The sequence below is a fragment of the Microtus pennsylvanicus genome, chromosome 13 (assembly GCF_037038515.1).
Source record: "Microtus pennsylvanicus isolate mMicPen1 chromosome 13, mMicPen1.hap1, whole genome shotgun sequence".
Taxonomy (NCBI): Eukaryota; Metazoa; Chordata; class Mammalia; order Rodentia; family Cricetidae; genus Microtus; species Microtus pennsylvanicus.
In genome coordinates this window covers 21327177-21340714 of record NC_134591.1, presented here as the reverse complement: position 1 = coordinate 21340714, position 13538 = coordinate 21327177, and the positions used below count along the sequence as shown (strand labels likewise).

General features: G+C 39.6%; 1 protein-coding gene across 2 annotated transcripts in view; it reads right to left on the bottom strand.

The window, feature by feature from the left end:
- Positions 1-154: 154 nt before the first annotated feature.
- The window catches only part of Snapc3 (small nuclear RNA activating complex polypeptide 3), a 29389-nt gene continuing 16005 nt past the window's right edge, over positions 155-13538 (bottom strand). Inside the window, exons 4-10 of one of the 2 annotated variants that reach the window (XR_012907393.1) lie at positions 13263-13367; positions 12278-12427; positions 7156-7238; positions 6014-6178; positions 4122-4229; positions 1884-2345; positions 155-1399 (exon numbers count right to left, since the gene is read on the bottom strand). Coding sequence is in view for 1 of the 2 variants with exons in the window: in XM_075944606.1 (XP_075800721.1) it covers positions 2198-2345; positions 4122-4229; positions 6014-6178; positions 7156-7238; positions 12278-12427; positions 13263-13367 (759 nt within the window). In the remaining variant the exon portion in view is untranslated. Of the gene's footprint in view, positions 2346-4121; positions 4230-6013; positions 6179-7155; positions 7239-12277; positions 12428-13262; positions 13368-13538 lie in introns of both variants that reach the window. The other variant, XM_075944606.1, reaches the window with a different exon arrangement.

Below are 13538 nucleotides of genomic sequence, written 5' to 3'. Positions count from 1 at the left end.
AGTTCACCACAGCTCATTAGACCATATATGCTATTCTAGCTAGAAACTCTATAGCATGGTGGATTTTGACCCAGACAATGATGTGGCACACTAAAAATGTTCCTGTTTATATCCACTGACCTGATTAAAAAGTGCCAGGTGGGGATGCAGTCTGCCATTCACTCCTGTATGCAGAGCAAAGGCTTCAGCTAAAAAACTTTATTCCATTGGTCAGAGAATAGACTACTATCTACTGCAAATAGCAAAATGTGCTTAAATTTGTGTTGTGTGATTCACCAACAGATATTAGTGATGAGTGCCCTGCTATAAAATTATCCTTAAAAGAATTGTGAAGTATAAGCAAGATGCTTGAGGAAACAGCATTTTCTATACAGCAGTCTTGTGCAGGTATATCTATAGGGTTTTCTATACAGCAGTCTTGTGCAGGTCTATCTATAGGGATTTTCTATACAGCAGTCTTGTGCAGGTATATCTATAGGGATTTTCTATACAGCAGTCTTGTGCAGGTATATCTATAGGGAACAGCTGTTTTCTATACAGCAGTCTTGTGCAGGTATATCTACAGCTATTTTCTATACAGCAGTCTTGTGCAGGTCTATCTATAGGGTTTTCACTGATAAGGTTGTGCCATTCATGTTTACCTCTGCCCTTAAAGTGACACATGAAATTTAATTGTTATGTTGTATTTAAAAGATATACTGGCATAAAGAAAAACTGTTTGAAGTCAGGGGCTTTACACTTGTAACTATAAAGTTGAAATTCTTTTCATGTGAACTAGTTGGGATACCTAAATAATTGATAATTATAGTAACCTGGTGAGCCTTTCCTTATTTCTACCATCAAAGAAATGGAAGGTATGTGAACTGTGGGTAAAAAAAAGTAGAATAGCATTCTTAATAAATAAGGATTCCATATAATAATGTTTATCTGTTATCTGTCATCTTTGTCTATTAAAATGGGATAATTGGCATAACATATGTATTAGGGATAACTAACTTCCTGTAAATTTACTTTGGGAGAGTATGAACAAGACCCACAAGAATTGCCATATTAATCTAGGAATTGAGTAAATCATTCATTCATTATTAGTGTATGATTGTGAAGTAGAATTCTCAGTGTACTTAATGTTAATATCACTCAATACAGGAAAGTAAGAAATTTGGGCACATTGTAAATTAGCCCTGGAGAGTAAATGACCTGTGTTGCTACAGCACTAAACAAGAATACTTTAGACATACCACATAGAGGCACTTGTCATCTCCATGTCAGTGGCCATAATTGTGTTTGTGCATTTAAGTCCATGAAACATGCTTCACAATCTTTAAACAGATGTGTAGGTCTCTGGTTTACTGATCTGTTCTTAGCCATCTGGAGAAGATTCAGTGAATTTAAGTTAAACCTAGGACAGAGAAAGTTAATAAAGTTAATTAAAGTTAAATGTCTATTTTATAATATTACAAAGTTCATTTTCTACCCCAAAAGTTTCCACAAAATATTTTGATAGTTTGTTTAGCAGTTTTCTTCTGTATCTCAGAATGAGAAATGTCATTACAATTTTACAGCAAGGGGACAAAAAATGGAGGCGCTAAGCTGGAAAACTTTCCCTACTGATTTTCACATGCTCATAATTATTATGAGGATTAAGTGAGCCATGGTAATGTAAAATCCGCTATTTTCTTTAGCCATGACAGATTAAACATTTGTGATTTCAAGAAATGGGCTTCACTTTAAATAATACTATGGGCATAACTAAATCTTTTTAGATTCATTGTAGTCTAGTGTCTATCTTAAAAAATATCACAGGAACCTAAAATGAAATTATAGCTACTCCTAATTTTCTGCTCTTAGTTTCTCTTTACTGCAGATACTTGAAGGGTCTTTACCTTGGAAGCTTCATAGTAGGAAGTGTAGCTCTCATGTCCTTCACAGATTTCTTTAAAGGACTACTAGACTTGATGTATTGTCAGCTGCATTCTACCATTAGCAAAACCCATTCGGGTACAGAATGCATAGGAGTCAGAGACAAGAATCAAAAGCTGGTTTCCAACAATGTTTATATATTCAGAATACAAAAAAAGTATTTCTACATCTCAGTAACATAAACAACATAAGTAAAAAGCCACAAGAAAAAAAACCCCACTGTATAATAAGTATGAAATATATTAACTAAACTTTAGTATATAAAATATATATGGTACTAATTAAAGGTTCCTGGGTCAACATAAGGATAAGCAAGGAATTCCCCTAGTTTGTTGCCTTCAGAATCATAATGGAGCATTCTGAAACAGACATCACAAAAGAAACACGGATCCTCTGGTGCAAAGGTGTCGTCGTTTGTCACCCATCTGTAGTTTAAAAAAAAAGTATATGTTATATTATAGCTGGGATTTTTTATGCTTCAATAGTCTATGACTTATGGCCTATAACAGCAGTTCTCAACAGATTACATATCACATATTTACATTATAATTCATAATAGGAAAATTACAGTTATGAAGTATCAACAAAAATAAATTATGGTTGGGGGTCACCACATCGTGAGAAACTATTAAAGAATCATAGTTTTAGGACGGTTGTGAACCAATGCTCTGTAGCAATACATAAAAAACATTCTCACTACTGCTTCAACCAGCTATACCAACACAGTAGGGACATACACCAGGAAATGCGGCAGAACTGTTTAAGATTGCCGCTTATGCAAACTATCAGCAGCACACACATTTACGAGAACTCCTGTCCTTTAAGTAACTCACTTGTTTTCTAATAATCACCTTGGAAAATTAATAGATCTACATTTTACAGACCCCAGAAGACTTCCTTAAGTTATGTAATCCGGGCCGGCTTTCAGCTTTCAGGGTGCTGGGATTATAGGTATGTGCCCACATACACAGATACTTATTTTAAAACAAGGCAAACGTACAAATAGTATAGAGCATGACATTTCTACACGAAGTGACCATGTCTTCTAGTTACTCTACAATGTATCAAATAATTGGAGATGATAGGTTACCTTACTTTGCCATCAAAATAGAGAAACTTGAATTTGCATATGATCCCTGCACAGGGGCCATAATGGTCTATATCATTCTTATTTTAACAAAAATTGTTTAGTTTGGGGATGTAAGGATTTTAATCTAGGTTGAAGATAAAAATATGACAATTTGGTCTATACACAGTATAGGGACAATGTTCACCTGAGATTATTTCATGCTGTGTCACTCATCACATGAAATTTCTGTTTTTAAGTTTCTCTCAAATTTATCATTTTAGTTTAATTTTTTTCTGATGTTCTGAAAAATTTAAACCAACCCCTGGATTTTCATTTTGGTAACTGATTTCTATTTTCCTAGTGATCCTTTAGAAAAAATACTTTGATAGGGAATCCAAAGCAAACTGAAGATACTAAATTTTCAACTATTTCCCTAAATAGGCCAAAATTTTTGGCTCTGATTAACAGTACGAATCATCTCATAGTTGACTTATACCTATAATCCCAGTACTCAAGAGACTAAGGCAGGAATATAAGAAATTCAAGGTCAAGTCCTTAATTTACACCATTGGTTTGAGAATAGTCAGCTCAGGCTGTGTGAGGCCTTGTCTTTACAACAAAACCAGAAAATAATCCCCACAGTGTAAACATGCTGGCCGCACTCAAGACTAGAGAGAGCTCTTCACGCTGTGTCACATTCCACCTTTTATTTTCTATTCTGTGAGGAGGTGAGATCTTGTTAAATGCCCAGGCTGGCATTAAACTCAAAATCTTCCTGCCTCAGCCTCCTGAGGTTTGTCCCACATCGATTGTTCAGAACATAAAACCTGAGTTGAAACGTAAACGACAGTCAAGAAGCAAAGAAAGCATGGCTCCTTGATGTATGCATTCCCTCGTTTTCAAACGATATGGGGTGTAGCCTAGTGGTGTACAAACGCTGATTAACAGGCAGCAGGCTCTGGGTTTCATCTTCCGAACAAAACAAACAAAAATCTCATTTTCACCAAACTGCATCAACACTGGAATAATGACTCTAGTAGATTAAAACTTTGAAACCCAAACTGAAAGCAGATATCTGAAGTACTAAAAGTGAAACCCAGTACTTTTTAAAGGAAAGAAAGCTGTCACTCACCTAGCTGTATACATCTTGCAAACAAAACATTTTCTGGTCCACAGCCAATGCTTCTTGGTAAGAAGGGGATAAAGTGTTCTATCCAAGCAGTCATCGTGATGTGCAAGCCTTTCACGAGGAAAGCAAATTATGTGAAACACAAATGCTATACCTGCTCCCCAACATTAGGAACATGGTTTGACCTTCTATATTTTGTTCACAAAAGATTTCAGTAAACTGATTTCTTGGATTAAACAGCTTGTACCTAATCTCATTACTGGGGATGTAACTTAGTTCTAGGTCTTGCCCAGCTTACTATAGGGCAAGACTATAGCCACCTGTACTGAACACTTTGCCCAGCATGCTTTCCAGAAATCAATTTCTCAATTCCCTTTATGATAACATGCTGTGACAGTCTGCATGTAATATTTTTTTATGTATTTCATCATAATCTAACACCACACTGTTATTTGTGGAACACAATAAAAGCAAGGCTGCCCAGTGATACCTGGCTTAGATTAACTAGCTCTTACTACATGACTTTCTCATTATAAAAAATAAAAGATTTGGATCCTTGAATGACATAAATTATGATTTTAATGTTAAATGTCAGAACTACAAAATTTAAGTGCCACTAACCAGCAGCATGGTGCTGGGTAAGTCATAAACCCTAAAGATTTATTAGTTGTAAAATTTACAAACTAGGTTTAATCTCAGCTCTGCTGGGTTCCTGACATGGATGGTTGTGGTCGTCTTGTGAGTGCTGGAAGAGCAGCCTGTGCTCTTGACCACTGAGCAATCTTCAATCCCAAGGACCAGGAGTTTAATGCTTAGCTTATACAGCAAGTGTGAGGCCAGCCTGGGCTAAGTGGAACAAAACAAAATGTATTTGTACATAAATAAAAGACCAGGTTTTAAATCTTTCAAAGGTTAGCAAAGAGTCATACTGTAAATAGGTTTTAAAGGTCATATAAATATGAAATTATGAGATCTTACTTTTACATCCTTCCTCCCCAGGGAACTAGTTTTCTGTTTTTTGTGTGTGTGTGTGTCTGAGGTAGGTGTATATGGTACTTGTGTGCATGTAGGTACCTGAAAAGGACATGAGATACTCTGCACCACCACTCTCTGCCTTACTGCCCTGAGACAGGGCCTCTCAGTAGAGCTAGGCTGGCAGGCAGGCAGCCCCAGTGATCTTCTGTCATTGCCCGCCACAGCACTAGAGTTACAGGTGTACAAGGCCATTCCTGGCTTTTCATATTTGAACTGGTCTTATCCATCAAGCCATTTCTTCAGCATCTCAATTCTAAACTATTCATTATTTTGGAATTTACTCACCTTCCCACTATAGAATCACTATTTCAATTAAATTTAGATACTTAAAAAATATGGAATTTTAATCCTCCAATAAATACTTTTTAAAATAGGTTTTCTAATACATAGTTTTGATTTATAGACAGTTTCTTTTTATTAAATAGCTCTGGCTGACCTGGAATTCACAGAAATCTGTTTGCCTCTGCCTCCCAAGTACTGGGGTAATAGGCCACATCTACTATAGATTTTCAGAAAAATTAACAGGGTGTGCAAGCTTCCCACTGCATGGAAAGCAGATGCTTACTGCTCCCAGGCTAAGCCACAGGGACAACTCTTTAATTCGCTGAATTTCTCTTAAAAGCTACTTAAACTTTTGTAAGGAGACAGAACGTAGTTAATGAGCCATCTCAGTGGGTAAACATGCTTGCTTCTGAGCTTCAATCCAATCCCCAGGGCCCCACGCACGTGGTAGAAGGACAACAGACTTCCTGCTAGTTGTCTTGACCTTCACACTCTTGCTGAATAGCATGTGTCGTCCTCCCCACCCCCAATTAATGGCACTTTTTAAGATAAAATATTCTCCAAGTGATGCCACATACCTTATGTCTGTAATAACAACAACATGTTCACAGTCTCCCTGGTGACAGTATAAGTAAGGAAAGCCAAGTTTAATATTCAAGTCATTAAATGTGAAGTCTTCCATTCTAGCGGTCTGAAATTTTCCATATCCTCGATCATGGGACTCTGACCATTCTATAATAGTTCTGTTTTGGGGGAAAGATAAGGATAAAGCAATATTACTAAAACTTGAACAGGAAAGAAAAGAGTATACCTGCAATGTTTCATACAATCTGGTCTCCTTATTAAATGGATCGTTGCCATCTAGAAGGGAAGATAATGGTGGCTTGTGAATTCTTGGATTAAAAGAACAGTGAATTTGGACCAGTAGGTAACAACATTGGTCACCAAATCTGGGTTCAGTCCCCGGGATCCCCATTGGAAGGAGAAGATTAACTCCTATCTGTTTTCCTCTGCTCAAACTTGTGCCATGGCACAAGCATACACCTAAGCTCCAAGAGTGAGAAATGTTTAAGGGGAGTAGGGGTGTAGAAAGGATTAGATACTGAACTTTTTATCCGTCTGAGTAACAGCTCTTTTTTATTCTTGGGTTTTTGTTGCTTTGAGACAGAGTCTGGCTCTCCTGGAACTCACTATGTAGACCAGGATGGCCTTAAAATTAGAGTCACTTCTGCCCTTTTCATCTCAGTGAGGACCAGTTTTTTAGGATGCTGTTTTTAGGATATGTACCACTTGTAGAACAAACAAAAAATGTATAACAATGTCACATTTTGTCCTCAGTTTATTTTTGGCAACAGGGTTTTTGGTTGTTTTTACATATTTAGCATATACTAAGATTAGAATGTTACTATTTCTTAGTTTCAAGTTCTAATTAAGGTGCTAGCTGATGGTGGCAGCAGTGCACGAATTTAACCCTACTTAGCATTTGGGAAGCAGAGGCAGATGGATCTCTTGAGTTTGAGGCCAGCCTGGTCTACAGAGTGAGTTCCAGGACAGCCAGAGTTACATACAGAAACACTGTATAGTTAGGTGTGTTGGTTCGCATTTTTAATGTCAGCACTAGGGAAGCAGAGGCAGGAGGATCATTAGGTCCAGGCCATCCAGGACTTTCTCAAAAGAAAACAAAACACAAAGACTTTGAGAAGATTTTTGGAAGTAGTACCTGCTTAAGTCTCTACATTCTGGGTACCTTTTGTCATTGTAAAAGGTTCCTTCAAAATAAAAAAAGGCTGATTTGTATAGGTCCTGCAAGAAAACAGATGGTATTTAATGAAATCCAGTTGTAACAATTTAAGTATTCAAAATCTGTACACCATAAAATCACATGGATGCCCAGCAACTCATGTTTGGGGCCCCTCTCTGCTGCCATAAGCTGTCACTCCTCAATAAAACCCCACGCAAGAGAGAGGCTCTTTTCAATTTTACCCTTTTGCTATTTTAATCATAGTGAGAGTCAAGAAAGGTAACTAAACTGATTCTAGTCAGCCTCACTGCTCACTTCCTAGGTGCAGCTGACACTCAATTATTTCTGTATCAGAACTAGAAACTCGACAGTCACAGCTTTGATGGTAATAATGACAAAGATCTCTTAGTTGTTTTTCAGTTCTTTTATATATAAAACTTTCCTATTTTCAATAACTCTTAGAGCATGGATGTCTATTTCTGGGGGACAGAATTTCTCTGTATCATCTTGGCTGTCCTAGCAGTCTGTAGATCAGGCGGGCTTCCAATTCAGAGATCCACTTGACCAACCTCCTGAGTGCTGAGATTAAAGGCATACACTACCAGGATTTCTGTTCTTAATCAGTCTTGCCCCCATGTAACACAGTAATAGGCACAAATGGCCTCAATTCTGAGGCTCTAAGTCTTACTACCAGACTTCAAGGGGTGGCCGTGATCCTCACTACAGTAGGCACTGAATCCTCAGGGTACAGTGTATCTAATGTCCCGGCTGGCAGCTTGAACACAAACCTGTCCAATGTATGCTTCTGAAGCACTCAGAACTGTAAACTAAAATCTAAAATAAAGCTTCAAGGGCCAGTGAGATGGCCTGGGAAGTAAAGTGACTGCTGCCAAGCCCGAGGGACCTAAGTTTGATCCCTGGGCCCTCAAGGTAGAAAGAAAACCCATTATCACAGTTGGTCTGTGGACCTCTACACATGGACCGCAGCACACACTTGCCTACAAACACACACAAGTAAAAATTTTCTTTGTTTTTTTGAGACAAGGTTTCTCTGTAGCTCTTGCTGTCCTGGAACTCACTCTATACACCTGGCTGTCCTGGAACTCAGATCCACCTGCCACTGCCTCATAAATGCTGTGATTAAATGACATATAATTCCATCATTCAGAGGACTGCTGTGAGTTTGACGCCAACCTCGGCTACACAGTGAGTTCTGGATCAGCCTATGCTACACAGTGAGACCGTGCCTTAAAACAAACAGCCAACTCATGTCCTAAAACAATGAATAGTGCCTTATTTTGTTTCATTTTGGAAACAAAGTTTGGTATGCATACAATTTTGTTCATCATATAACACTTGTATAAAACTTCTGAAGTGACTTGAGCAATTTAATGCCTTCTCACATTATTGCTTATTTATTTACAAAGGGAACTCTAAAAGAACAAGAATGACTTCCAAAGCCGGGCGATGGTGGCGCACGCCTTTAATCCCAGCACTCGGGAGGCAGAGGCAGGCTGATCTCTGTGAGTTCGAGACCAGCCTGGTCTACAGAGCTAGTTCCAGGACAGGCTCCAAAGCTACAGAGAAACCCTGTCTCGAAAAAACAAAAACAAACAAACAAACGAAAAAAAGAATGGCTTCCACCAAAAGTTACCTATTAATAACCTCTCCTCGCTGTACAAACAGGTAACATAGGCAGATTTAATTCTAGTACTAGTGAAATTGAAGCAGAAGAACCACAAGTTCTAAGCCAGTCAGGACACATAGGAAGACAATATATTTGATACTTGATCAGAAAATACTAGCACTGTTTACACATTTGTTTTAAAAATACAGTTCCATTCTAAAAACAATTATAATAAAAAAACCCCAAATACCAGCAAATTCTTTTCCACTTTAAAGTTTTTTGGTTTTTTTTTTTTTTTTTTTTTTTTTTGGTTTTTCGAGACAGGGTTTCTCTGTGTAGCTTTGAAGCCTGTCCTGGAACTAGCTCTTGTAGACCAGGCTGGTCTCGAACTCACAGAGATCCGCCTGCCTCTGCCTCCCGAGTGCTGGGATTAAAGGCGTGCGCCACCACCGCCCGGCCTCCACTTTAAAGTTTAGGGACTTAAATACTCTGAAATTTCACCCGAGTTCTGGCACACTGGCAATGACTCATCATATAAGCTGCAGGCCCTGTACACCTCGTCCACAACTGCCAGTGGGATACATGCTGGGGAACCACCAAAACATCAACCCAAGGACTTATTTTCACTATTCTTTGGTGTACACAACACAGAATAATTTTGGGGAAAAGCTGAGAATACTGAACATAGGTAATGAACACGAGGTTCATCTATTCTCTGTATTGATTATATGCTTGAGCCCTTACAAATGAGGGGAAAAGAACCCCAAAAACACTGCAAAATACAAATGTCAATGAAATAGTTTTTTTAAGGCTCATAAATTGTTAGGCTTGAGCCAAGCCATGATGGCACACACCTTTAATCTCACCACTTGGGAGGCAAAAACAGGTGAATTCAAGGTCAGCCTGGTCCACGGAATGAGTTCCAGGACAGCCAGGGCTATGCTTTGCGGAGAGACCCTATCTCAAAAAAAACCAAACCCAACCAAAAACAAAAACCCAGTAACAACAACAAAAAAGGTGCTAGGTTCATTAATACCTCATTTATTGTTGTCTGTCCTTCTAAATGCATTTTTTTTTATTTTTTTGAGACAGGGTTTCTCAGTAGCTTTTGGTTCCTGTCCTGGAACTAGCTCTTGTAGACCAGGCTGGCCTCGAACTCACAGAGATCCGCCTGCCTCTGCCTCCTGAGTGCTGGGATTTTAAACTTCATAGGATTCTAAACCATCGCTGAAGAAGAAGAGACAAATGAAGCAGATTTCTGGACAGATAAATAAAGCCCTGTGCTAGAAGCCTGCAGGTGAAGTTAATCACACTGTTTCTCAGGGCCTCATCACCAGATAGCCATCCACAGCCAGAAGCAGGGGTTTGGAGGGGAAAACATGGATCTGACTTCAGCCTCCACCACTGCTTGGTGAACTCATAACTGCTCTGTTTCTTTCCAAGGCCAGCATGTTCTGGGCATATAACCTCTACACAATCAGGCTATTATTTAGTAGACAAAAGCAGAAAGAATGTAGCAGCATGGCTGTAGGTATCATTAAATAAGGCAGTGTTTAGAGGGATAGTTAGTGGTTCTGAGCAGTTGCTGTTCCAGAGAACCTGGGTTTCATCCCCAGCACCCACATATCAGCTCACAACCCACATGGGAGCATACAAGCATCTCTAACTCCAGGTTCTAGACCCAGTGCCCTCTTCTGGCTCGCCCAGGCATTGCATACATGTGGTACAGACATGTAGGCAAAACACCCATACAAATTTTAAAAAAATGTAATAAGACAAACTGTTTAGTTCCTGCTTAGAAAACTGAAGGGTTTGGCACCAAGGTGCAAATTCTATAAACTGACTAGTCCTGCTGACTAGGAATGACCGGCATAGCTGATTCAAACAGCTCTGACCAATGCGACAGATTGCTACAGAAGGTGAGTTTAGATTTTTCACATCAATTCTTTTTGCCCTCTTGTTTTCAAAGAAAAAAATCTCTATGTAGCCCCAACTGTTCTGCAATTTGCTATGTAGACCAGGCTAGCCTTGAACTCACAGAGATCCGCCTGCCTCTGCCTCCCGAGCGTACCACCATGCCCAATTCACATTAAATTAATTTAAACTTATACCTTCCTTTTCTGCTAGGGTTAAGAAGCCTGCAAAAGACCAGTGCTTTCTTCCTTGAGAAAAAATAAAACAAAACATATCCTTAAAATTCCATTTGTTTCTCTTTATCATGGCAGATCTCTCCCCAAGCACTGACAGGACAATTTGGAAGAGTTTACATATGTTAAAACCATCTTCAACATAACCACAGACGTTCAGTGTAATCTCTGCCTGAACTATGATGCTGATCTCCATGTCAGTCACTAGAAGATGGTGGTTTATAGGGCAACCATGGAAACTGCACCAGGATATACTATGCACTGTAACAGACACAGAAAGCCTGGAATCGAGTTTGGAAACGTGACTGTGAACCCCCAGATGCACGGTAAAATGCTTCTGCCACACCGTGATACTCAAAACAGGAAATGGAACACACAGAAGACAGACACACAAATTCAGTATGTGAAGTCACATGGGGCTCAAAAATCAAAGAAATAAAATGTACATGGCTGGTGGAAAAAGACTGACTTTTGATCCTTCTCCAAGTTCTAGCTTCATCCTGCTTGTTTCAGATGTCATTTTTTGTGCCTGCAGAGATGCTCTCTCCTCAGTGGGCAAGTCAACCCTGGCTTCTCTGCCAAGGCGGCACCAGTAACAGAATCTCTGTCTTGAGAATTCAGCGATATTAGGTCATTCTGTTTGTTTAGGTAAGCCCTCCCTCACTTCTGAAAATGTTTTTGGCAGCCCACCTGATACTTCGCTCCTCTCCAAGACGTACTCGGGGCATTTCTGTCTCATGAAGAGTGCCCTTATCAGGAAAGGCCGGCCAGCAAAGATCAACTTTCCACATCTCCTTGTCTGATATTGGCCTGGGTACTTATTGCTCCTACAAGCAGTGAAGGAGTGCAAATGACAGGCTCTTAGCGAACTCCAGACTCTTCCTTGAGGTACTTAAGGTGGGCTGAAAACCTTACAGCATTTTAAACAGGAAAGGATGAAAACAAAATCAAAGCAACAATAAGGCCAGGGCTGTAACTCAGTGGAGAATGCTTCGTTAGCACTAAATAAAAACAAATGAATAAGGAAGCCACGGTGAAGTCCGACTGTAAGGAAAAGGAAAAGAGAACAAGGGGCCAGACAGCTAACTGGTCAGTATTAATTAGCTCAGAAGTAAGAACATCCCAGACCAGCTGTAAATGGTGAGCACTGAGGAACACAAATACCGCCTCTAAAAGGCTGGAGGGATGGCAAAAGAAGACATGGCAGAACCTCAGTCAGTCACAAGAACCATGAGAACAATCAACACTCATGACCCTGCTGCAGCAATTACTGTTTCTTTTGCTTACTGTTTTCTTCTTTTAAGGGGGAAGGGAAAGGTCACCTTACTTTGCTGATATGCTCCGGGGCTTGGTCTGGAGTGCTACTGAATTCTCCACCAATCTGGAGGTCACTGACACAGCAAATCGAATCCCGCAGTTCAGTTAGCTTCTGACTGCCCAGTACCAACACTGTCTGGTATGGCTTGTGTTCTTTGTGCTGAAGTCAAACAGTAATTAAGTGTCCATTATAAAATCCAGATAACCATAAATCCCACCAAGACCTCATCTAAATCAAGTTACTACTTCCCCCCACTTGAAACAGGGTTTCTCTGTGTAGCCCTGGGTGTCCTTGAACTCAGAGAGTGACCTGCCTCTCCCTGAGTACTGGGATTAAAGGTATGTGCACATCAGGTGTGATTTTCATTATTTAACCTACCCCGTTAGGCTGGACAAGGTTCGGTAGTCAGCACTTGCCTAGTATGCACAAGCTTCTGAGTTTGATTTATAGTACTGAAAGCAAATCACATTCATAAGTTGGCATTCTGTATTTTCTTAGTTTCTGTATTTGTATATTTCATATCCATTAATTAGAAGACCAACGTACCAAAGTTGGCTTAGTAGTAAAGTATATATCTACCATGCACAAGGTGTTGGGTATAATTTTTGGTTTGTTTTTTTTAAGACGGGGTCTCTCTGTAGCTTTGGAGCCTGTCCTGGAACTCACTCTGTAGACCAGGCTGGCCTCGAACTCACAGGGATCCAACTGCCTCTGCCTCCCGAGTGCTGGGATTAAAGGCGTGTACCACCACTACCCAGGGGAATATTTCTTATTAAAACAAATACACCCTGTCAGTCCTAAAAAGTAAGATGTCAGACTGTGTATGCTAACATTTATTTTGAAACCTGAGTTAGAACTCAAATAATTAAATACCTTGTTAAAAGTTCCTTTTAGGGACTAGTGGTATCCCCATGGTAAAGTGCTTGCCTAGTATGCTTGCGCGGGCCTAGGTTCTACCCCTAATACTCAAACAAAACCAGGTTTCACTACTGACCTTATTAAATATAACAGGGTATAAGATGTTCACAGATAAGATGAGCTCCCCTTCTTCGATCATGTCTTCTGGATTTTTAGGTTTTTTCCCAAGTGCATGAGATTCCTGAAGAAAGAAAACAAGACCTTGATTGAAATCAGTCATTGTAACTCAGCTAAGAGACAATGCAATGCAGAACCCCTAGCGAGGGCTCCAGTCAGCCTTGGGTTTGATGGCCAATTCCAAGTGAGGAATGGTTTGTCTCCTTATGCTCAGCTTCACCTATTGTAATAACAG